This window comes from Cyrtonyx montezumae, unplaced genomic scaffold (genome assembly GCF_038088225.1).
Source record: "Cyrtonyx montezumae isolate F1298 unplaced genomic scaffold, pur_monq_1.0 scaffold_18, whole genome shotgun sequence".
NCBI classification, from domain to species: domain Eukaryota; kingdom Metazoa; phylum Chordata; class Aves; order Galliformes; family Odontophoridae; genus Cyrtonyx; species Cyrtonyx montezumae.
Window position 1 is genome coordinate 7,485,484 of NW_027071914.1, and position 25,086 is coordinate 7,510,569.

Genomic DNA, 25,086 nt, shown 5'->3' on the forward strand with positions numbered 1-25,086 from the left:
AATTGTCTCTTCAGTATAAAGCATTTATCTGATAATCTGTTGTAGGGTTAGTGCTGGAGTTTAGTCATCCCAAACTATCTGTTAAAATAGGTGAGAAATGAATAAGGTAACAAAGCAACCATTTTATGCAGGTATCACAGTTTTGGTCAGGTGCAGATTGGTTGTACAATCTTACTTATCTAAATTGCTTGGGTTGCAGTAGTAAGGATGATAGAGAGATTTACTTCTCTTCACTTTACACAGTCCTTACACAATTTAACTTGAAAAAGTGAACACTGCAGCCAGGCTAAGGACCACAGCACTCCTCTCAGAGAGTGCTCCTGTTGCTGTATGATGCTGGACAAGGACAGCTGGCATCCGGCTCATCAGAGACTTAATGAGGACTATGACTGCTTGAGCCGTGACAAGAGTCATGCCCTCATTCTTTACTAGTTAATAGTTTTGAAGTTTTAACCCTCATCAAAATGCAGTCCTAGCTTTAGATGTTCTGCTAGTGCATCAGGGAACAGGGAAAAAATATATATGACATCCATGCTATGATAGATGAAGTTACAGATTAAGGAAGATGGACATGAAACAGATTTGATTTTTACTCTATATTAAAAAAGCAACAACAACTAAACACAGAACTCAAGGGGTAAATTAATATACCTTGAACTTTCTACCACCCATTGTCTCCATGTCTGCTTCCTTGCCTATAGTGAATGAGTTAGTAGTGCTGTGTCCTCCTGGGAAATGCTGCGTCCAGGTGAAATCATTTCCATTCTGCACCACCTCGGTGACTATTTTGCAATTCCTTCCCATTTCAATCTTGTCAGCGGGGAGACCTTAAGAAATAGAAAAATACAGTGTATCAAATCTAATATCTTATCAGTGTATCAAATCTAATATCTTATCAGCTGTATTTGAAGTAAAGCATGCTACTGGGATGTTTATTCTCAGACACTGATGTCTGAGTAGCTGATTTGTGGTTTTGTTTCTTTGTTTAAATTACTGATATAAAGAAAGATACAGGGAAATCAATGCATTTACTAAAACAATAGGTTTTGATCTTGCCTTCTTTTCCCTTAGAAATGGTACATAATAAACACGTAGACAGAGGTATATATAAATGTTCTCATCTCTCTACTTATGCTACACCTCCAGATACATGCAATTCATGTGAATGAATTTGTGCCTCTGCTATACAGCTCTGCATACCTATTTACTATTTGCGTTTGCTTCTTAAATAACTGAATACAAGTGCTGAACTTATCCACACAGATCATAGTGTTCCTAAGAGTTTTCCAGGGGCGATCTCAGAAACTTCCTTATGCAGTTTTCTGAAAGGGTTCAGAGAAACCTGTTCCAGTATAAGACTGACAAGTATTTTCATACTTAAGATTTACACTTTCACTTATGAATACTTAGGGAAGAAGAAAATATCTTCATTATCTTTATACTGCAAACATCTTTGCCCTTCATTCTGCTGTCACTGAAAAGGAATAAACTCTGTACCACAGGACTATTTCCTGCAGATGACAGTGATTCTTAATAAGAACGAGAACTGATTCTTCTTGCTGAAGTATGGAGCACTTGGACCAGTTTTATCTCCTGTTGATCTCAGCACGTTTCAATAAATAGCTTCATTTAAACAAGTATTTCTAGCTAATTTATAACCTTTAAGACTCACCCCAAGACATACTTACCAATCTTCTTCACAAAGTCATCGTAGTTCTCATCACTTTCAAATTCGTATTTGCCTGTGAATGCCATGTTGCCCTGGTGATGTGGCTAGTAGAGCAGAATAGCTGCTGGAACAAAGAAGAATGGATAAGTGCAGATGGCCTGAGGACCGTGTTTTTATAAGCCAGACCAAGCTGTTCAGCCCACCTGTAGTCACACCCCTTGGAAATGTACTTTTATGATCTATGTGAGTCACTAACATGGATGCCATTGACCTGTATGAAAATGAAGGTTATAATTCAATAAAAGATCCTCAACTAATCTGGAGATCAGCAGAAATCAAGGGCAAAAAGATGGCTTTTGGTTTTTGTGCATATTTAAAGAAAGTGGTTCGTATTTATTTTAAAGATCCCATTGATTTGGCAGATAGTGGTATAATGGTAAAACAAGTTACAATAAAACAGAGAGAAAACATGTTCAAAGCAGTGACCTTAGATCACAACCTTGCTGTATTTGGAAGCACATCTTGTATTAGTTAATGTATGAAAATAAGAAACAAGCTGCACAGATTCCTAAGTAATTCTGCCAGGACATGGGCAGTGCCAAGATTCTGTGTAAATTACTCCAGTTCCAAATCCTTCCTTATCCCCTCATGAAGAAAAGAACTGTGAAATATATCACATTACTTGGATATGAAGTATATTCGATATGTTGATAGATGGCACCATGTTCATCATCAGGAGACAAATAGCACTTCATATTCCTTAGCGAATATTTACACTAACTACAAACATTTTAAAAACACATTCTTATTTGGGAAATGCAGAATTAGAATTCTGATTTATGTAAGATGCTACAAGTCAGAGAGCTCATTGGGTAATTTAGAATGCATACAGGAGCAGGGTAGGAAATCTCAGCTGCTGAGCATTGCTGCACTGGCCAACAACACAGACCAACTTTTAATCTGAACAAAAGCCTTCCCAGGACTTAATGTGCTAACAGTGTTGTGGCACTGGAATACACAGGGCACCTGACGCTGTCTCAGGAAAATCTTTGCAGTTCTGAAACTCTTCCTTACAAAGTGAGAGGGATACCAGAACAACACACTGACTAGTGGGATAAAAGGCTGAATCAGGTAAGGAGGGCACTTCTAATGAAAAATACTCTTTGACCCCAAAAACTTCTGGAAATCGAATCAGTTCTGTAAGAGATTATACCTGTGGACTAGAAGAGATCGTGCATAGTGTTTATTGCTTTCAAACTTATATTATTTCTGCTTTTCTACCCCACCTACTTCCTCTTCTGAGGTCTGAGAGAGTAACTTCAAAATCTTACACTTTCTTAAAAAGAAGATATGAAACTTTAATACAGAGATGTGTTTTTTGAAGTTAACATCAATCCTTTCAAAATTATTTGTTTTGGCATGGCCTCTTGGTGGGAAAGCAGTTTTCTCAAACAGATGCAGAAAGTGAACAAAAGGGAAACACAAAAAAAAACAACCCATGGTCAATTTGTAAAATAAAAATGTAACAAACGTCCTAGGAATTATTGCCTTCCCACCCCTAACCCCTCACTCCCCCCATATTTGCTCAGCTTTAAATCGCACCACGCTGTGCAGTGGCTGACTGTATTGTGCAGGAGTTCATGACGCCACAAAAGCCATACCATCTGCTGTCTGCTGGCAATTAAAAGGATGTCTCCCCGCCTGAAATACAAGGGAGCCATATACCTTTCCTCTGTGAATGTTCTCCCTGTTCTGTGAGCAGCATTCAAAACACAGGGGTGTAGGAGAAAAGTACTTCACTGTTTTGCTGTTGTTTGTATGGCTTTGTACATGTATATAAATATATATCAGTTACAAATGCAAAAGATAGAAGAGAGAAAAACTTGCTTTGCAGTCAGTGTTACCATTGCACCTGATTTAAGTGTCTGTCAAATGATTCTATCTGTTCTAAAACTACATTTAACACATTTCCTTTTAACTATATTTCTTCAGTTCAATCTCCAACTTGTGCAGGAGCAGGTAACTGAGAAAGAAACTTCTTTTAACAGCCAGGCCCAGATTCTTGGGCCTTGAGTAGACAAAGCAGTGTATCTGCACAGAAAACAATGAAGTGGTTGCACATGCAAAAACCTCTGTTCTTACTGCCATGGTAAAGCTAAGTAGGCACTGGTAAAGCTACCACAGTGTAAATTCTGCCATTAATAGAGGGAAAAAACAACACTTGTAATTTCACTCCAACATAGATTCTAAAATATTATTTACAGGAAGGCACAATTAACCCTAATGCATACTTGAGCAGGCTGAAACAAAGAAAAAATAAGTGACATGTCAGAGCATGTAATGTAGGCAATGGATGACACATCCAGTAAGAAACCCTAGGTCCATGCATAAATCTCGTGCCCAAGGAATGAATGGCTCATTAAATTAACCATTCTTATAATAAACAAATTGCTAGAAGCAGGCAAGGAGAGCTTTGGTCAGCTAATTACTTTACACAGCCACCCAGGGAGTCCTGCAGTTGTTCCACTGATGTGCACAGCTGGCTGTGTAGGTCTGTGGTTCAGAGTCCTGCACTCTTGTGCTTGTGGCTCTGCATGCCCTGTATACTGACAGGTGTCCAATGTCCACTGTGCTTTTGGGATTGGGGACCACTGACAGACATTGTCCTCGGGTTAGCTCAGCAATGAAGGCCCCTGTGTTGCACCAGGCTCTCAATGTTTCAGAGAGACACACTCTGTGAAGAAGGTAAATGAACTCCAGCCATAAACCCATCTGTTTACATTAAACTTATTAGGGCCAATGTCATTGGTGCAGTAACACCACACGAACCTTGAAGGATAGATCAAACTGGATAAGGAAAATGGCACAGCTCTGTCAAACAGGAAGAAGATAACCACATTATAGGAACAATATTTGAGCTTTTATGTTCTCCCTCTTTATAAAGGTTAAATTATACTGATAACTATCTTATGATGTGATATAAAAATGCTGACAACTACACAACTCTAAAACAGTAAAGCTTGTCTGCAGTGGGAATGCGGGACGCATGGAGCCAGCATGTAGTACAGTGAATTACAGGTGAATAGCTACACTTGACTGGGTGGGTCCCTCTAAGTAGGGGTTTATTCACCTCCAAAGAGTTGTACACTACACTGCACGTGCTAGCTGCAGAATATTCTGCAAATCTCCATATAAAAATAAATCTATATGGTGTTAATAACCGTGCTTACTCTGCCTGGGAGCTTGGGATCAGAACAGTTTAGAACAAGCTCTGAGCAAATTTCTGTACCTGTTTCTGCAGAGGAATTTTTCACATGCACTGTGAATTTGCATCCATTTTCTGCTCACTCATTCTGAATTAAATCCTCACTTTAAGTTCTCCCTTTTTGTTATAAAATGTAATGAAATTCAAGAGAGTATTGGAGAATTCAGGATTTCATTACATAGTCTTTCAAATAGTGAATCTGGACAGTGTTTATTCCAAGAATAAAGGGATGTAGATCCTCTGATTTTAATGAGGTTATGGTCACTTGTACAATTGCTAAGGTTAGTTAACCAAGTTCCTCTCTCTTTAGTGTCAACTAAAAACTGTATTCATTTAATGACCTTCCATTATCATTTAAAATATTCAAGGTTTTCCTGCCTCTTCAGAGCTGTGAGCTTGTGGCATTACTTCTGCATACCTCTATGGTAGTGCTTCATTCCTGGTGGGCTGGGCACCGAGCAATGTGGTATAGAATGACCCAGTTAAAAAAAGAATAAATTAAAATACTATTGTATTATGTCATAATACATGTACACTCTATTGTGTATTTAATTCACTCCATCTACGACTGTGTAGGTACCTGCACACTGATGCAAGCATCCTTGTGTATGTTATACTTCTACTTAACAGAATTTGAAACCTGACTGAATTAACAGCAATGTCTAACACCAATGGAAAAATAAAGGGTGTTTCCCTGTTCACATAAAAGGTGTAAACAGAAGCCATGACATAGGAGTTATAATGGAAAAGACAAAAGAATAAAAAGCTTCAGGTGCAGAAATTTAAAACAACATTTAAAACCTTATTAATTGCAGCTGGCACTATTTTCAGTGGAAGGATATGCAGCTGTCCTTTAGGAAGGTCAAAGAATTATTCTTCAGAAGATCGTGCCATCTGGTGGCCAGCTCCCAAGGTCTGCCTGCCATGGGAGGATTGTGTCCTGCAGCAAGCCCTGCCTCATCCACATAAGCCCTCGACTTCAGTTATAGCATGCCAGGGATTGTAACCCTCCTGGTGCCACAGCTTAACATCCAAGATCAAACTCCAATCTAATTCTCTGACTGCATAACAAAAAAAAAAAACCAGCACTCCACCTGAACCAGTCAATCAGCTCAAAAAAGTCATGTTAAATGGATCATGATTTATACAGTTATCTTCATATGTTTCGTTTTCAGACACATTTCTAAAGGACAGTGCTTTCCTAAATGCTAGGTTATGGCATCACTGAAATGCCATACATTGTTTGCCTTTGCTTAAGCACAAATATGTTTTATTGCTATCTTGGCAATCAGCAGCACACAGGACTGCCTTATATATATTTAATAGAATGTCATAGGTCAGAGGCTAACTGCTGGCTCCCCTAAACCCAGTCAGCATCATCTAAAGTGAAGCTACAACTTCAGCAAAAACAATACAATGAATCTAACTTTATGTGCAAATGTTATTTGTGACAGGTTGGCATTTATGAAATCTGCTGAGCGGATACAGCAGTCACAGAAACACAAACAAGGGCGTGTGTGCTTATACAGAGCAGACAGAAGGCAAGGAAGAGGTATACACAGGCTTTTTACATTCAATTTGTCTGACATAGTAAAAAACCAAACCAAACCAAACAACCACAAGACATGCATTCACAGTCAAGCTCATCGATCTTAGAAACTTTTGTGAATCACTGATTTAACATCAGCACATGGCAGACCTCAGATTTGAGCTGCCAGGACTTTGGGAAAGAATCAATTAATTACAGTGAGAAGTTACACAGAAAGGCTCCATGCTGTATTTTAATTCATTCAGATTGTGCAAATTGAAACTGTGGCTGCTGTTGATGTTTAGCACAAGTAAGTTTTCAAAAGAAATAAAAATCTCATGAAAGCTTATACCCAAAGGAAAAGCTCATCTAAAGCAAGCAGTTAATTCCCTCTGCCTCACAAGTCAGTTACCTCTGATATGCAAAACAGCTGAGTTTTCAAATGCTAGTGGGAACAGGAGGGACATTCAGGAACAAAATCAAAGGCCAAGGATATCTTTACTTTCAGAATTTACTTGCCACAGAGTCATAAATATAACGCCTTTATATTCTTTTTGTCATGTTGGAGTTACCCTGCCCTTGAATGTCTCCCAACATGCTTTAAAGTTTATTAACCTTTCAGAAGTGTTGTATAAAGCCAACTGATGTACACTCAAAGACAAAACGGAGATAAGGAAAGTAATTCCATTAGTGAATGAACAAGGTTGAGTGACTACCTTTGAAGTGCTTTTAAAACTGGAATGCAGTTGAACAAGGGAGTACAGACCCAGAATAAAAGCAGGAGCTCTCCAGTGAAAAGAAACTTACCCTTAATGATTCTGTCAGAATGAAACTTGATCAGGAAAACTTGTAAATTCTTAATACAGCTGTATCTGACAACTGAACAGCCCTTCACGGCAAATGGATAATGATTATTATTAATTCCTTTGGTATTCAGAGTAATCATTCATAATGAATTCAGAATGAACACATTTGGTGTTAATGTAATGTGCAACTCCATGAGAGTTGTATTATAATTTTGCCCTATTAAGTATCCATTCAGCATGGTACTCAGTGTTATTATTCTCAACTCATAAGCAGCAGAAAAGTAGTTATTAACAAGATGTGGCTGAAATATCGAAGAGCTTGTATTAACTCCGACCATTTAACAGAAACCCCCTGGCCAGCTCTAAAAGACTTCTACAGGTGACTTAGTAGAGACTCTGCCCTTGCCCTAAATGTGAGATTCTGAAGGTCTGAATCTGCTTAAAGAAAACAAGAAAAAATCCTACCAGAAGGTGAGAGATGGGAACATTTGCAGGGGAGGAAGGCTCAGATCCTTGAGAAATTCTGGGGAGCTCCTGGAAGGAAATTTGCATTTTTTTTCCAGTCAAAGCACTATACCAGGAAAACTTTCAGTCTTCTTGGATCTCCAGAAATGCACCACCTAGAGAGGAAAACAATTGATCAATTGGTTCAAGCTGACGGAGTTTCTGTAAAAAGTGATTGGTTTTGCTGTACTGACCCTGACTGGTGGTCCCGAGCATCTTTGCAATGGGACTGAGGTCTGGTTGGGCAACTAAAAAGACAGAAAGCTAAACCTATGGACAAAAAAAAAGATAAAACAGTAGAGTAGCTCTCAGGTGGTTTCACTAGTTTTCAACTGATTCCATTCTCTGAACTGTTCCAATGTATGGTCATACCCTGCCAGTACAACAGGAGGTGCAGGAGAGGATGGGAAGACTAATGGCACCGTCAGCACCAACGCTGGGCCCTTTCAATGGCCCAGAGGTGACTGCAAACCACACAGTGATTGCGAGCAGCCTGAGGACATAACAGCAGTGCTTAAATTGTGGCTGTTCTTGAGCCATCTCCTGCTCTGTGCTGATACAACAGTTTATGCAATAACATAGCAACCAGAGCAAAGGCTTGGTTTGAATTAAAACTGTAAAGGTAAATAAAAAGGTACTTTAGAGATGGATCAGTGCTTTGATGACCGCTCCAATAGATGTATTGGCATAGTGGAAGCACTGGCATGGAGAAGGGCACAAGCAGCTCAGGGAGTATCTGCACAGGTGGTTATACCACTGAAAAATGCTCACTGCAATCATGACCTGAGTTATGCTTTATTATCCATATTAAAAGAAAAAAAAAAAGTCCAAACTGATGATTGTAAACAAGGCCCTGTAGGGCAAAATCCAAACTGTGCTCATGCTACTAGAGCAACTGATGTGTGCCCAGTTCAGCTCAAATAAATGATCTTTTCTGTGAGCTTAAGGCTCAGATTCTCTGTACTTAGTATTTCACATTGGCTGTTCAGAATCCAACTCTGAGGTAAATTAAATCGGAAGCATTGAAACAAAGAATTGGGAGGGATATCAGTAATCATGTCAGCCTCTTAGAATTTACAGCATTCTAAGAAGTGTTTGTCTTTGCTATTTAAGCAGGTCATTTACTCTCTGGTGTGTAAATTTTCTTGTTTAATTTCTAGTTTAAGTTAATTCACAGTTGTTCTAAACATGTTTGTATCTGTTGCCAGCACTGCCCTTTCTCTTAAGCAACACTTCCTCTTCTGAGTTTGGAGGTAAAGTGCTTTAGAGAGCCCTTACTCTTCTAAACTAAAGCAATCAGGCTAAGCCACACCAAACTCTGTTAGACACTTCTGAAGGTACAGACTACTTACTCTTATCATCTTGGTACTCCTCTCCACTTCCCCTGATTTCAGATAACCTTTGTGGAGCAGAGGTGATTAGGACCCAAGACGTTTTCCAGCTCAACATGTTTCTCTAGTACGCTACCCACCTTTAATAAGAGGTAATTACGGTACATACTAAAATATTTTAGATTTAGAGTTCAACTGATATTGGCAGCACCTTCTACATCCAATCGTTCCTTTCTTTCTTAGGACTCTTCCCTTTTATTGGTCCTCTTAGGCTGATTTTATCAATTGCCTCCAAAACAATGGTAATGGGGATTGAGAGCAGAACTAGGAAGTTAACTTGGACCACCACAGAAGACTCAAAGGTTTTTGTTACGCCACTTTTGACACAGGCAATCTGCAAGTGAATAATAAAAAATCCATCCTGGCTACTACCAGTTTGGCTCACAGACACCTATTAAGATCCCTCCAAAATACCATCTTGGGACTAAAAGTCACTATGATATCAGGAGTTTTACCCTAATTAAAATGTTGCTAAACAAAAAATTGTAATTCAGGTCAGGCTGTGAGGGGCTCTGAGCTACCTGGTCAAGCTGTACGTGTCATTGCAGGAGAGGTGACCTTTAAAGGTCCCTTCCAACTCATAGGATTCTATGATTCTATGAATATACTTGTTCCACATACACCAGAAGTCCCTAACAAAATGTAGCTATGGTTTAAAAAATTCCTGCCTGACATCCCTGAAGATGGGAATCATTACAACCACGAGTTCTGATTTTTCTGACCAAAAAATAATAGCCATGTCCCCTTTATCTACACGGTTCACATGATGCATTATAAAGATTTTATTATTTGATAGTATCTGTGTGATTTCACTCAGTGATGCATCAGGACAACACAGCTTCAAGTGGGAGCTTATTTTCAAGGTAACAGTCTAATTCAGAGGCTTGTCACATGACTGTGGTCTTCTAAGCAATCCAATGAGGACTGCTCAGATTGTGCCACCCAAAGGGAGAAAAAGGCTGAAATTCAGTATAAAGTGAATGTGCCCCATACTTGCAGTTAACATTAGCAGCAACTGCTGGCAGGGAGGGTGACTGAATGCATCTTTCTGCAATAAGCTGTCACTGACACATACCACCACCACCAAATTTAAATTCTTCCTTAGCCACATCGTGTTTTGAAGGCATCAATCATGCCCCAGAATCCTTCTATTTTCATTCTCCTCGTTTACCTGCAAAACTCACACAATCATAACAGAAATTTATTTAAATGAGGCTTAGAAGACAATGGGATAAATAAGGGATGAAACCAGGCTTGGATGCCTCACGAACGAGTCCTGCTTCTGCATTACAGATGAGTCCTGCACAGACTGCTGGCAGCACAGCTCTCATGATAGCTGGACAATTTTCTGATATCAGAATTAGACCTTCTGCATGTTCACAAGCACTGAACTGATGTGCTTCTTTTCCTTCTCTCCTGCAGCTCCCTATGACTGGGCACCAGCTGGCAGCTTGTTCCACCTGAGAGACACAGCAACTGATGACTTAGTCTTTGGTTGGTTTGGGTTATCTTGGAGAAATGCAGCTCAGAGTTTGCCTTTAAGTTTACTGATGTCAATAATAACACGTAAAACTGTGTTTTAACTTGTTATTTCTGTAGGAATTCTGCTAAGAGCTTCTCTGTTTCTTGCCAAACATTATAAAATAATAAATCAGTTTAAGTGCTACCTGCTGTACAGGACAGATTTCTGAAGTCTATAAATTAGTATAATAAACACAGAGAGCTGAGAGTTCTCACAAAATTAAAATTGCAACAAATTATTTGGCCTCTCTCAATTTCACTCACATGATTGGCTTATTAACCTATAGGCTACTACTTTGCAGCCTATGGTTAATAAGGAAGGACATAATGTTCATTGTTAGAAGTCCATTATCTAATTAATACAAGAATACTACCAATCACTCTCGAAATATTTAATATTTCCCTGTGTTAACTGAGATTCTAACACAAATTGGAGATACATTCAGCATTTCACAGAACTCCATCTCCATTAGCTCCACTTAATGTCACATTTACTTAATACTGAAAATTAATTTGCCTTGGTAAGGTGATGCTTTAAAAGAGAACATACTTTAAAGCATAAGCCCTTTTGACTTCTACATTTGTATCCATTTCAGATTTCTACTGCTTAAAGAAAGATTTATTAAGTAATGTTTCAAGGAAGAACAAAGACGTTAAGAGCTTCTGTCTTCTAATCTTTCTCCTATTTTCAGGAATCACTGTGTTGGAAGAGGGACAGCAATCCAGAGAGACGTGGAAGGATCTGACATAACACCAGCACTCAGTGTAGTTTAAACTGCTATGGCCAACGCAGTGCTATGGAACACTCAGCTAAAGCTGTCCCTTTAGAGAGTGTATATCACAAAGTGAAGATGCTCATTTACACTACACAAAAGCTTGTACAAGCCACATACAGGAAAACTTACATAGAGCTGGTGGGTTTTTTTTGTTTGTTTGTCTTGTTCTTTTTCATTACGAACAGCATTTATTTTTTTCTTTGCTTTCAAAAAAAAGCATTTTTAAAAGGTCTGAAATGTTTGATTTCAAATCTACTAATGAGGTATATACAAGTGCATTTTTATAACTGTACCTACAGAACAGTGCTCCTCCCCTCCCTTCATCGTTTCCTCCTAGCTCAGGACATCCAGAGCATTTTCTTTAATACACTGCAGAATTTAGTCCATGTTGTGTCATGGAAACGCAAACTATTGATGGGGTGCTGAGCTAGAGGCTAACCTGAAGCTCCAGTAAGACAGAGCCTCATTTCAAAATACATTTGTTTTATAGGCTTCAAAAGAAAACATTCTAGGTATCCTGGTAAAAATAAATAAATTGAGAGAAATATCATCCTACTTCAGGATGCACTGTTCCTTGGGAAAACATCAGCACATGTTCACATTTCTGCCATGGAAAAAATAGAAAAACAACAACAAAACCCAAACCTCTTCGTTTTCCCCACGTTACGACACTTCATATCTTCCTTATTTTCATGTGTCTTTACTTCTGTAACTTCAGCATCTCTGTATCTGGATCATCAATGGTTACTGAAGCAAACACACAAAGCAGCTGAGCTAAAGAAAGGCCAAATTCCCCTCTTGGCCTGTCAGGGGAACTTCCATGCTGCAAGGGTTACCCAGAGTTCAGCATGCATGGAATAAACACAGCATACTTTATTATGCATCCTGCTTTCCAGACTGCTGTTTCCCAGCCCTTCATTTTTAAAGCAATAGCACAGTGCTTTAAATACAGATCATGTTGTTTGCCCCAGGTCATATGAGATGGGATTAATAGGCAGAAATATTGATTCTCTGCTGTCTGTTACAACACTAGACATCCCTCCACCTTTTGGGTATAACTGTTTCTCCAGCTCATTGCTCTTTATTTCCACTGATTTTCCTGAAACGTATTCACCTCCACCTATTGCACCTGTACAGCCTGCTGCTATCACTGTGCACATAGGCCCCAGGAGCAGTTTCATTCTGCTGCTCCAGAGGATTCCTTCAGCTGAAGTTGCTGAATCTCTGGTAAAGTCAGTGTTAAAATTAGATACATCAAGGCAGATCTGCTTTGCAGTTGATATTCCTTGTATTTTAAAATCAAGTTTACTCCTTCCCTCTCATTTCCTCCACTTCTCAGTTCCCAGCTCCAGCAGCTCACCTGCTCAGTTAGATGGAATGGACAGCTATCTGGTGTGACAGTGATAAGTTATTTGCTGCCCTTATAAACCTGACCAAAAAAAAAAAAAAAAGTATTTTGGCTTAAAATAATGAATCTGAAAGCCAAACAAGGGAAACCAATATTCAAGTGTATTTTCCTTATGCTAGCACAATGTTTATAACGTTGCCACACTAGAAGTACTTATGCAGGTTAATGGTGCAAGAGCAGTACAGAGAAGGACACGTTTCACTTCAGTACAACAAAAGCCATTCTTACAAACCACTTGGACCCCCCAAGAACGCATCCTAGCACCCAGGATATTCCTTGGCACTACACAGTCTGCGTGCTGAAGCAGCTTCAAAACCACCACCCCCAAATCTCTTGAGATTTCCTGCATAGAAAGCACGGCCTTTCAGAGCAGCTGCTGACCATCGGGTAGAGAAGTCTGAGTCACACTGCCATCTAGTGAGAAGGCCTTAATTCTGTTCCTTGGCGGAATGAACGTTCAAACGAGCCTCGCGTGGACTTCGTGCAAAGATCTGTAGCTCCCAAGGTTAGATACAAGATGCATCATGAGAGACAGAGAAGAAACTAGAAGACTTAAGCACTTCCAATAGTGGCATTTTTGTGGTATTTACAAGACTAAGATGCAGGCAGATTACAAATTAGAAACTGAAAATGCTATAATACCTTTACTAAGCAGCACATCTTCCACAAACATGGAAAGCTATCTGTATCTGCTAGAAGCATCTCCTGAGATTCTGCAGGCAAGACATTATCATCTTTGCTTCAGCTGGCTCACTTAACACACAGGGGCCTTCAGCAAAAGGACTGCCTTGATTCAAGGTGGGATGACTTCTGTTTTCCCTGTGCTTGTTTGCTCTTTATTTTTTTCCTACCAAGAAGCAAAATGGAGAGGGGAGAAAGTTTCATGCAGAGTAAAGAGGATGGTGAATAAAGAATAATCAGGCTACAGCACAGAAATCTTTGTCAACTCACTAATGCTGAGAGATGCGTGTTACAGGCATTCTGATACTGATTTGAGTTGCAAGGTGTGTCTCTGAGGAATTAAATATAAATTTAATGCCTTTAAATATGAATTTAAAGCCATCTGTTATTACTAATGACTATACAGTTTTAATGCACTTTTTCATCAAACTGTCAGTAACCTTCACAAATAATTGATCTTCCCAAGGTCAAAGAGTAGGACATGTAGATTCACTACTACTACTCAGCACACCTGAAAATCAGCTCTCACCATCTGCTACAAAAGCTGAGTTTCTCTTGTGAGCTGCTGTGACTGTGAGATAGTCTCCAAGGGTATGCTAGATATGAGCCACTAGACTGTTATATTCTGGAGCTGGTAAAAGAGACAGGCCAAAACTGCTGCTTAAAGATAGAGAATATAATTCATCCTGCTCTGTTAATCTCCCTAGAACGTTTGGCTGATGCAAGTTTACTGTGAAATTTTATATAACAGCATTAAGTATTTCATGACTTTCATTTTGGCAGATGGGTTAGAGGAAAAACAAAAGTGAATTCCATAATAGAGGAATTAGAGTAGTTCCAAACAGAAGTACAACAGGAACAGGGAAAAGAAGACAGGGAAAGGAGGCTACATGGTAGACCTCACAGCTAATCTAAAATGGGAGCCTATCTCCCACTGAGCAATACTGGAATCAGCAATGAAACATGGCAGTATAGCTTTAGTTGCTGTTAATTAACACCTATGGTTTTGCCTCAATTTTAACCCTAGCTTTTACCTTGTCACCTATGGAAATGCTCTACATTTAAGGGCAAAACATATAAGGAGAGGCTGAAGGAGTGTATTTGTCTCAAAAGTCTTTGTGAAAAGACTACTTTCTACAAAAATATAAAAACACCTCCCCACTGCTGTACAGTGCCACAGTTACTGCTGCCTCCAGACACTGGCATAGGAAAAAAAATTCCTAATCAAACAAATGGGTTGTAACACAGAATCTTGGTGCCTAAATGGATTTTAAAGCCAAGGGAAAACAATTTGTTTTCCACTGCTGATTTCAAAAACAATAATCTATGTGTCTAATAGAGCTTTTGTACAATAAATTTGTACCCTTAGGTCCAGCTTACACCTTTGTGTACTCTTCTCCCCCATAGCGCACACAGCATTTCTGTTTGTAACCCAGGTGTCAGTAAGAGCTCTTTGGCCAGATGCATTTAAGACCTTTTGCACCCTGACTCTTCACAGCTGCATCACTGCCTCCAGTTTCTCATCCTAAAAGAAAAGCTTATTACATTACTGGTACATGCTGCTATTGTAGCACTTGCATGAAGCCTGGCCACACAGGTAGGCAAGAGATCTGCTTTCCTTTCCCTCTTCAGGCTCCTCTAAGCTCAAAAGTTGATTGTTCAGAAATGATGTACTGGCTATGTAGATCCAGTCATAAAGGAGTAATTCTTGCAGAGAAACACAGAATCACAAGAGGAGGCTACTCTCAGGTCACTGAGTGATATTCACAAACCTGGGAGCAGCAGGAGAGGTTTTTGTTCAGATCCTGTAATTAGGGACTGAGGAAAACCAGAAATGTAAGGCTGGCACAAGGAGCTGCAGTGAGAAGTAGGTGAAGCTGACTTGTATCTACCTCTTTATTCCTCAGGAAGGATGATCATGCTAGATTTGATTTATATGGGGTCAACAAAGCAGAACAATTCAAGAAGAGAAATGGCTTGAATCAGCTTCACAGTGTCTTACTGCAGTGAACTGGAAAAGCTCACAAGCAGGAGACAGGCTGAGAACACAGCCAGTGCAGGTCCTCCTCTACTCAGTCTCTGACTGGAAACATGACTAAGTGATAAAAGCACTGATTACTGAAATTCTTTCAGCACTAATTTTCAGTCATCTGTTTGAGAAAGAACCCTTCTATAACAGTGGGTGTTTTTGGTTTTTTTTTTTTTTGAAAGCTTTTTGTCTGGTCGGTGCCTTCTCTTAAGTTATTGTGACCTACATACAGACATGATCCAAATAAAGCCCTCTTTAATTTTTTATGTGACATTTCTTAGCTGTACCAGCTCTGGGGTTGCTGTGGCCTCTGTTTTACTTTCCTCACACAAAGTCAGACGCGGTTCTGTGCATGTATATTTGTTTTCTCCACTATAAAAATGAATGTTCAACTCTTTCTCAAAAAAATCCAAAGGGTTTACACGCAGGAGGTGGCACTGACAGATACACCCTTGGTGTGTTGTTATCCTGAAGCACAGAAAGAGAAAGCCCGGAGTTATACATCTGCCTGCAAGAATTGAGGCACACAAGGAAGTTCCTGTGATCTAATGAATTACTAGTGAGCAACAGTAACTGATACACTATTCCCTTAGCTGCCTGCCAACATGCAGTACAGTGTGCTAGCTTAAATCATTTCCACCAAGAAAGTTTGATGAGGCTTGAACAGCACAAAAAATTACTCTAGGGATAAGGAATTCAACCCTTGCTATTTAAATCAAGATTGGTAGGATCATTGCTACCTGATGACTGTTCATTAAGCCTAGATGAGATAAATTTGGTAGTCAGTTTAGCTCCCAGCGGCTGGAGACTCACAGAAAACCCATTTCATGGCACAAAGGTCTGTTCCATTTGGAATAACTCAGCCTATGAACTGCTCTCTGTCTGGGTCGCTGGCTGGAAGCAGAGACATGCTGCTTTTCCAGAACACGCAATTCACTGCACAGCTGGCATTCTGACAAACAAAAATCACCAAGAACTGAACTGCCCTGTAGGATCCCCTGCCTTGTGATTTGTCCCTGTAGGTCAGGGCTGAACCTCCCTCCTGCATCAAGGGGCTCTGTCAGGGCTCAGGCTGTAGCTGCTGCCTGGACATGAAGCAGTGCAGATCCTGCTGCTGTTGGTCTGGCACCTTTCACTAGCCCTACATTACTCAGCAGTTAGAGAGAAACAACAGGCATTTCAGCATAGCAGGGGAGAAGCAGCTGGCTAGAGGATGAAGGAATAGAAAGAAGCAATTATACCATTATGAGTATCAAACAAGCCCACATCACTCTTACTTGTGCTTGGGGGTGCAACGCCAGCTCATATCCACCTTTGCTGCTGATTGTTTTTTTGACAGAAATTGCTCCCTAAACAGTCATGTTCAGTGATTATTTGTCTCCTTCCTTCTTTCTCTGATTACAGCCAGACTGGGATATCCCTGATCCGCATAGAAATGAATATTTTAAAACTCAGTGCTGTCCTCAGAGGGGCTTGTGCACCATTAGGTCTCCAGATTTACTGCATTAGCAAAGAACACTGCAGCGACGAAGCAGCAGCAATGAGCTACAAATGAGAAGAACTAACAGAAAATGATTTTGTCTTCATACACACCTAACTGAAAATTAAAATGATCACCAAGGTCCTGTTTTTATATGAGGAATTTTCACCAAATTTTGTAACCCCGCTTACAGAGCCAACTCTGTCATAGAAACATCTCTTGACTCAGCGCACACACTGTATTTTGCCTGTGACCATCAACAGCAGCAAATTACTACTATCAAAAGACAAAGCAATTTAAAAAATAATATTATATAGCAACCCATCAAATGTTGAGTCTCATGTTTAAATCTACGCACTTAAGTCACTTTCCCACAGCCAACAGCAGCTTGTGCAAAGTAGTAACTGTTCTCTGCGGTGTACGACAGTAGCACAGATTTCCCCAGAAAGAGAACTGGAGAAAGCACAGTTATTAATTGCAGTATGTGTACCCAGGCTGATACAGTTGGCAACAGCATTAATGAACACACCACATGCTGTGCCATGGTAAGATGGGCCACAGCATCAGCTGCCTTCAGAGTTTGGAGTCCACTGCCACTTCCGTGGTTTTATTTACTTATCCTATTCCCTCCCTAAGAGAATACCCAAGTCAGAGGCCAAATCCTTTCCTTACGAGGTGCTTTGCTTTGTGTTAATTCAAAAGCAATCATGCAACATAAATATCTGTCAATTTCTCTTCCCACTCATGGTTCTTGTACCTCTTCTGAGGATATTCCCCAGCTCTACTGAAAGAAAAGCCCTGAAATTTACTTTCAATTCAGTTTTGATTCACCATGTGGACCTTCTCTCCCACTGAATCATACACATTTTGATGGCTGTTTTATGCCTATGACTGGCTTTACTTGCTTAACTCTGAATTCACTCATATTTTCCATCAGTTGATAACAATTTGAGAGCTTATTCTGGTTTGACCAGATCTGACTCACTCTGTGTGTCTTCAGAAGTTAGAATCAAACTGAGATTAATGTAGAAAAACTATAGTCAAATTGTAACTACGATCTCCCTACTGATACGACAAGGAACTCAGGAACTCCTGGCCTCCAACACAACCAGAAAGCAGTATTTATCTGATCTCTCAGTGGTCCAAGCCTGCATCAATCAGACAGTTTGGTTTTATCCTGAGGGAAAAACATAATGGCTATCATGAAGCTCTTTCACACTCAACTTTTGCCACAAAAACAAAACAAAACAAAACAAAAAAAAAAAAACAAAAAAACACCTTAACATTGAAAAAAAACAAAAACAAAACAAAAGTCACTGCACCACAGAGATAAAAATTTTAGGAATTCAAACATATTTTCTTTCAATTTTAAATCTATGATGGAAAAAACAGAGAATTAGCAGCAAATGTCCTTAATAACAAGATATTAAGACAGGAGTCACCATTCAGAATTATAAAAAAGCATCAGAGGATGGGTGGGGTTGGAAGGAACCCTAAAGATCATCTGGTTCCACCCCACCCCTGTGCTGGGCTGGTCACCACCCACAGCTCCATGCAACCTGGCCTTCAGCACCTCCAGGAATGGGGCACCCACAGCTCCTCTGGGCATTCTCCCTTGCCCTATAGCTATGTTCTGTTACTCATGATAACATCAGCCAAAGCTCAACATGCTACCAGTCTGTGTAAACAGTCAGCCCCCTCATGTTTATAAGCTCCTTTAAAGGAGCTTTGTAGCAGGCACAATGAAGTCTCCCTGATTCTCCATGCTAAACAAGAACAGGTCTCTCAACCTTTCTCCATAGGAGAGGTGCTTCAGCCCTCCGATCATCTTCGTGGCCCTCCTCTGAACCCAACTCAATAGCTCTGCACCTTTCTCGCTCTGGGGACCCTAGTCCTGGATGCAGTGCTTCAGATAGGGTCTGGCAAGGGCAGAATAAAGGGGGACAATCACCTTCCTCACCCTGCTGCCATCCCTCTGTTGATGCAGCCCAGGATACTGCTGGAGTTTTGGGCTGCAAGCGCACACTGCTGGCTCATGCCCAGCTTCTAATTTACTCAGATCCCCACGTCCTTCTCTGCAGAGCTGCTCTCAAGGAATCCTTCTCCCAGTCTGTACGTGTTCATGACTGCCCTGACTCAAATGCAACACCCTGCACTTGGCCTTGTTGAACCTCACTAGGTTCTAGTGGGCTCGCTTCTCAAGCTTGTCCAGGTTGTGTGGATGGCATCCCTTCCTTCCCTCGTATCAGCTGCACCACTCAGCTTGGTGTCACCAGCACGGCTGCTCGGAGTACACTCGACTCCACTCTGTCACTGATATACATCGGCATTATTTTAATGGAGTGGCCTACACAAGAATTTAAAACACTTGTATACAACAGATGCAAAGTCTGTCCTATGCCTGTGAGTACCCAGGTGAAAAACACAGGCCAAAATTCTGCAGACTTCACCAGGTCCTTGTTCAGTGCTTTGCCTGTTGAAATTCTGTTTAAATGTAAATTTTTTCCTGAACAGAGCTCTCAAGGAATGTGATAATCGAAGGCAATCAAGCTGTCAAATACTTGTTACCAGAAATCTTATTAAAAGTCTAAAGATGCTACAATAGTAAAACCTATTGTACTTGAACAATTTCTAGGCCTAGCAAGTGAAAAGAAGTCCTTTTTTCCCTCTGATTAGTTGTGTCTGGCATTTTTTCACTGTTTTAAGACCCAGACATGCACTATATTGTGTTGTATGATTCACCATACTCTTTTTGCTACAGAAATATATCACTTGATGACAGTACACATCATGAACTCAAAGTTGCATTTCAGAACATTTTTGTCATTCAAATGAATTCTAAAGTAGAACAAACAGATCACTGAGACATATACCAGACTGAAGAACAAGAACAGTGATAGTACACTCAGTAAACTTAACATCTAACTGACACAGCGTTCAGCTTGGAGGGGTGGGGGAGAAGTAATACCAAAATTGCAATGGTGCTCCAAGTACTAATTATCTGAAGTGCAGACCTCAAAGACATGAAGAATGAGCTGTGTATGAGAGGCAGATTGCTTGAAAAAGTGCTGCAAAAAGATCATTCTGAGTCTTTTCCCCACAATAAACAGAATGGCACAGAACTGTTTACTTGTTAACTGCTTTTCTCTCTTCTGAATCCATTAATTAGGTTGAATATAAATAGAGGAATCCTATAAACAAAACAAAACAAAAAAAAAAAAAAAACCCACAAGAACAATAACAAAAAATCCAGTTATCATATGCCCTCCATTTTCAGAAGGATGCATCTCTTCTGCTGTTTAATTTACACACCTTTCAAATTAGTATCAACCAATCAGGGGAAAATGCGTTTTTAAACCAGTTCCATTTCTGCAGCCTTCTACCTTTTAGTAACACAGAGAAAAACAATTACACTTCTAACCAACCCTCCCAGTGGAAAGAAAGAAATTTAGGCTGCCAAAGGTATCTTTTCCTTGTAGGTTATGTGTAATTGGGCACGGTGGTTTCAACTGTAACAGAAAAGAGCTCCATCTGTAAAAACAAACTGTGCTATACAGCTACATCAGCGTATCCTAGGTACAGCAGGCTTGGTCCCACTTTGTGATAAACCACCACATGGGGAATTAGATTAGTGTAATTTGGGAGAAATGCAGCATGTACCAGCGTACGTCCTCACAAGGATGATGAAGCAGTTGTTGAAGGCTTGCATTCTTCTTTATTATCAGCTGGGGGGATGTGAGGGGAGAGTTTCAGTTGGATAACTTTTATAACACAAATCTTCTTGTTTCCAGAGATGCTAATACTGCGTAGCTAATTCAACATCAGGCAATGCTGCTATTGCCCCAGCAAAACAGGGTAGTGTGTTTAAACAGTCTGCACTATTTTCATGCATTCTACTACCATTTATAAATCTGTAGTACCTGAAGAGTACCACTATTCAGGATTCTGTCCTTTAAGGCAGACATAAAATTTCACAACTTGTTCTTCAGTATTTAAATTGGCTGGTAAAAAGAAAATGAAGGGAAAACAATAAAAGTTTGTGGTGAAATTGACCGTTTGCCTGGGAGACAATGTTACAAGCTTCAATCACAGCACTGAAACTCGTGGCCTACTGATATTTTGTAGAAAGCCCTATGCACAGTCTCAGTAGACTCCATACTGTGATTCACTACTGACCAAGCAGAAAATGACAGGATATTGATACATGATAAAAATGCAAGCATTCCTCACTCTCTGCAATAGAAAAATGGGGCTTTAGCAAGAATTGCAGGACTCTGAACAATCTCGTGGCAGCTTTCTGACAGAGGCACATTCACACAGTTCCAAAATCAGCCTGCCAGGCCCCACAGCCCATGCATGACTCTGGAGAACAGCGTAACAGGGTAAAAGCGTTCAGTCTCCATGCTTCGGTCTTTGTAATGACCAGCTCTAAAAAGCAACACTGCACACTTCACTGAAATGCTCTAAAACCCTGCTCAACATCCCAAAATAGCCTGCCAAAACTCTTCACAACTGCCTAAACAACCCCTTCCGAACATAAACAGAAATCCAGTTGTGTAAAAATTCCATTATTTCAATTATCACACAGAACACAGACAACAATCATGACAAACTGCAAACACAAGAGCTGAAATGTAAGACCTAGCCACTTACATCTTAGCAGCTTCAGTTAAAAAGAACAAACAACATGTTTTGCAAATTATCAAGATATGCTCTAGCTCTATTTTTTGTGTGCTTTTAGAGTTGCCAATGGACAGATGTGCAGAAGTCACAGTTAAGCCAGGCTGAATGGCACTGTGACAGAGATGACTTGCTTTGTATTTGTGATTTCATAAACTACTTTGTGACAAGAACAAGGAAAAGGACTGATGCAGTCAAAAATGAGAATTAACTCCACATTCCCAAAACTCTGGGAAAGGCAACATTTATTATCTTGGATTTTTTTCCCCACTGATCACCATTTGTCCTTATCAGCAAAAGGGTAATTAAGCCTATTACATTAATAATCTCTGACACAGCTCTGTGGACTGGCTGCCAAGACTTGCCCTGGCCTAACAAACCACAGTGGTTTATTGATTACAGCATCAGAATCACAATGTATTTTTGGGGGGAGACGGCTGAATGTTTTTTCTATAGCTGTAAGGCTTGAGCTAAGGGAGTCTCTGAATGAAGGCAACACAATTTCCCAACCATTGACAACCACGCACATCCTTAAAAGATAATAGATCAAGCTTCTAGCTTGGAGAATTTGCTCTTGATTTGCAAACCACTTGCAAATAGTGTTTTCTCAGAATTGCACATTATCATCAGATAACTTGGTAAAGGCAATTAAGGTGATCTGGTGTTACCAAAGGAACCAGATTGCCATTGGCCATGGTGAGTACAGCTGATGAGCTCTGACAAAAAGACATGCTGAGCCTGAATTCCCCATAAACTGATCCTACCTGGAACTAGATTAGGTATTGGGTAAGAACAGAGGCAAATCAGATGTGCAACACCAGTGGTGAATACTTCTTTGTTCTTGAAAATAATCTTAGCACAAAAGGTTTTATAACTTAGGATACACAAGGGAAAGACAGAAAGAAAAGACAGACAGACAAAACAAAAATGAAAAACAATCCTCTGGTAAAATATCACAAAAAAAAAACCCAAACAGGGAAAATCAAAACTGCTCTGATTTTAGTAAAAGAACAGAACATCTGGTAGGGGGATGAAATGTGAGCATCAGCCACAGACATAATCATACACAAATGGACCATGACCCCTCTAACTGTGGTCAGCTTGTATGTATGTGCGTGTGTGTGCACTTTCAGACACCAGGAGGGACAAATTCATAGTTGTTGTAATTAAATTAAGAAGTCAGTGAAATTACATCAAAATGAATATTGCCCTGAATATCGCTCTACTGACGTGATTATATGGTTTGGGAAGACTCCAGCTCAGATGGCTTTTTCATCACATGAGAACCACAGACTTCAGTATCAGTTGTTTCTTTTTTTTCCTCCTTAAAAAAACAGTATTTTATTGAATGACATTGCCAAGTAATATTCTGCAGCTTTCACTGCTTCTTTGGCCTATTTAGGTGGAGAGGAAAGGCCCCAAAGACTTGGATACTTTGCCTTTTACACACATTTATTCTTGCCTTTTAACAGGTACAAAATATCACAAGAGGCAGCAAGAATGCAGGTAGTAGGAAATAATTTTAATTTATGGATTAACAGGATGCATCTGAAAGACTAATCATCTTGTTACTCTGTCTTCATTGAGGATAATATTACAGCACATTTTATCCTCAGGTTGTTTTTAAATGTTCACTGCAATTAAATCCTCATTACATTTCCATGAATGAAAGGTTACTGTCCATACTTCACAGATAGCAAAGCTGAATCAACAATAAGCCATAAAAATGACAGGGTCAGGGATGTGTGGACAACTCATATTTGCTTCAGCTAGGGAAGCAGAATGGTTCCAAATGATTACTATTCAATTCTATTCCTGTTATTATCCTGCCTTCTTAGACTACTGCTCCTAAATAATGGACTATGTAGGATTACTGTAAGTAATTAAGGTCAGTATTTTATCATTCTTGTTATTCCCATTCAACTCGAGGTTTATCTGCAGACTACAGCTAAGGAAAAGCCACACCTCAACAGTTGTGAGTGTTATTGAACTTGATCAGGAGCTTGCCTACAGATGTAGTCCACAGCCTCAGAAATCCTATTGCATTTCTATCTGTCAAAGAAAAAAATCACAACTTTGATACGTTGTTGTTGAATGTAAAATGGACTTAGAGAATTCAGGAAGTTATGCAAGAAATCCAAAATGAACTGCCATCCTACATCACCTATAGTTAAGTTTAAGCCTCCCCATTTATCACTGGAGCTAGGGCAGTGTCACCAAACAATGGCAAGGAGTGGAGTTTGTGCATACCACACCAGTAATGCGTTACATGCCTGCATGTCAGTAGCATGCACGTTTCAACCCCTAACCTTTGTCAAACCAACTGATTCTTGAACAATACAGCCATTAATTTGAAACAGGTGCTTTTACACAGAGGCAGGGATTGGAAGAAGAACGTTGAAGGTATAAACTGGGTTTACTATTCAAAGAAGATAAAATACAATGCTTATACGCAATACAAATGCAGCTTTTCCTGCAGTACCAGAAAGAGCAAAGTGTGTCAGTTCATGCAGTTATTTGTATTATGGCAGAAGGTAAAGGCTGCAACCAGGGTTTGTTGTCAAGAGTACTCGCACTTAGAGCAATCTGGTCCCTTCCCACCAGAAAGAAATTCAAAATGGTTATGATTAAAGAGCAGCATCTTAACAGACTGCAATTAGTCAGCTGAAACACACTCTGAGAAACTTGGTCTCAATTTTGTTGTGAAGTGAGTAACATCAGTTCACAGAGAAGTAAAAGATCCCCTCTTAAAGACAGGTAGAAGAGTTATCTCTCATAGAAGAGAGGCAATATTTTGAAGTTCTGAGGCACAGAGTAGTTAGAGTGGATTTATACCATCTGTTAGAGCAACTTGGGTTACACCATGCTGCATGCTAAACCAGCCCTACTTAGTTACATGCCCACATTGTTTACGAGTTTGTTTACAAATCCCAATTGACTTAGGTAGCATATGGGCTTGGTAAAAGAAAGAAATGAACACCAAAATGATCAAGTAAAACACTCAATCTACATTTAAATGTCTTTAAAGTACTTTTAAATTTTGTCTAAAAGTTGTCGCATTTTCCTCCCTCAGTACAGTCAGACAAAAGGAAACTTCAAACTTAGTGTTACATCTACTAAACAAAGAAACAGAGGGTCAGGAATATCCTTCATGAAAACATTTTCTTCCTGGTTCCCTGAGTAACCTTCCCCCAACAGGTATGCAAATCTAATTGACAGGTTGCATCCACTTCTCACAAAAAAACAAAGCCACAACATGAACATAATCCAATTTGTATGTAATAGTTGTGGCTGTCCAACCCAAGTGTAACAGCTTCTGTGTCTTTGTCCCTTTACTATTTCATTGAA

The 25,086-nt window shown here is 39.8% G+C and overlaps 1 protein-coding gene across 3 annotated transcripts in view; it reads right to left on the minus strand.

The window, feature by feature from the left end:
• Positions 1 to 25,086, minus strand: part of FABP6 (fatty acid binding protein 6) — a 36,815-nt gene that overhangs the window by 2,793 nt on the left and 8,936 nt on the right. The window contains exons 1-2 of one of the 3 annotated variants that reach the window (XM_065734966.1): positions 1,689 to 1,785; positions 652 to 827 (exon numbers count right to left, since the gene is read on the minus strand). In XM_065734966.1, coding sequence (XP_065591038.1) covers positions 652 to 827; positions 1,689 to 1,755 — 243 coding nt within the window. In that variant the 5' untranslated portion in view covers positions 1,756 to 1,785. Of the gene's footprint in view, positions 1 to 651; positions 828 to 1,688; positions 1,794 to 25,086 lie in introns of those variants that run through there. The other 2 variants (XM_065734965.1, XM_065734964.1) reach the window with 2 other exon arrangements.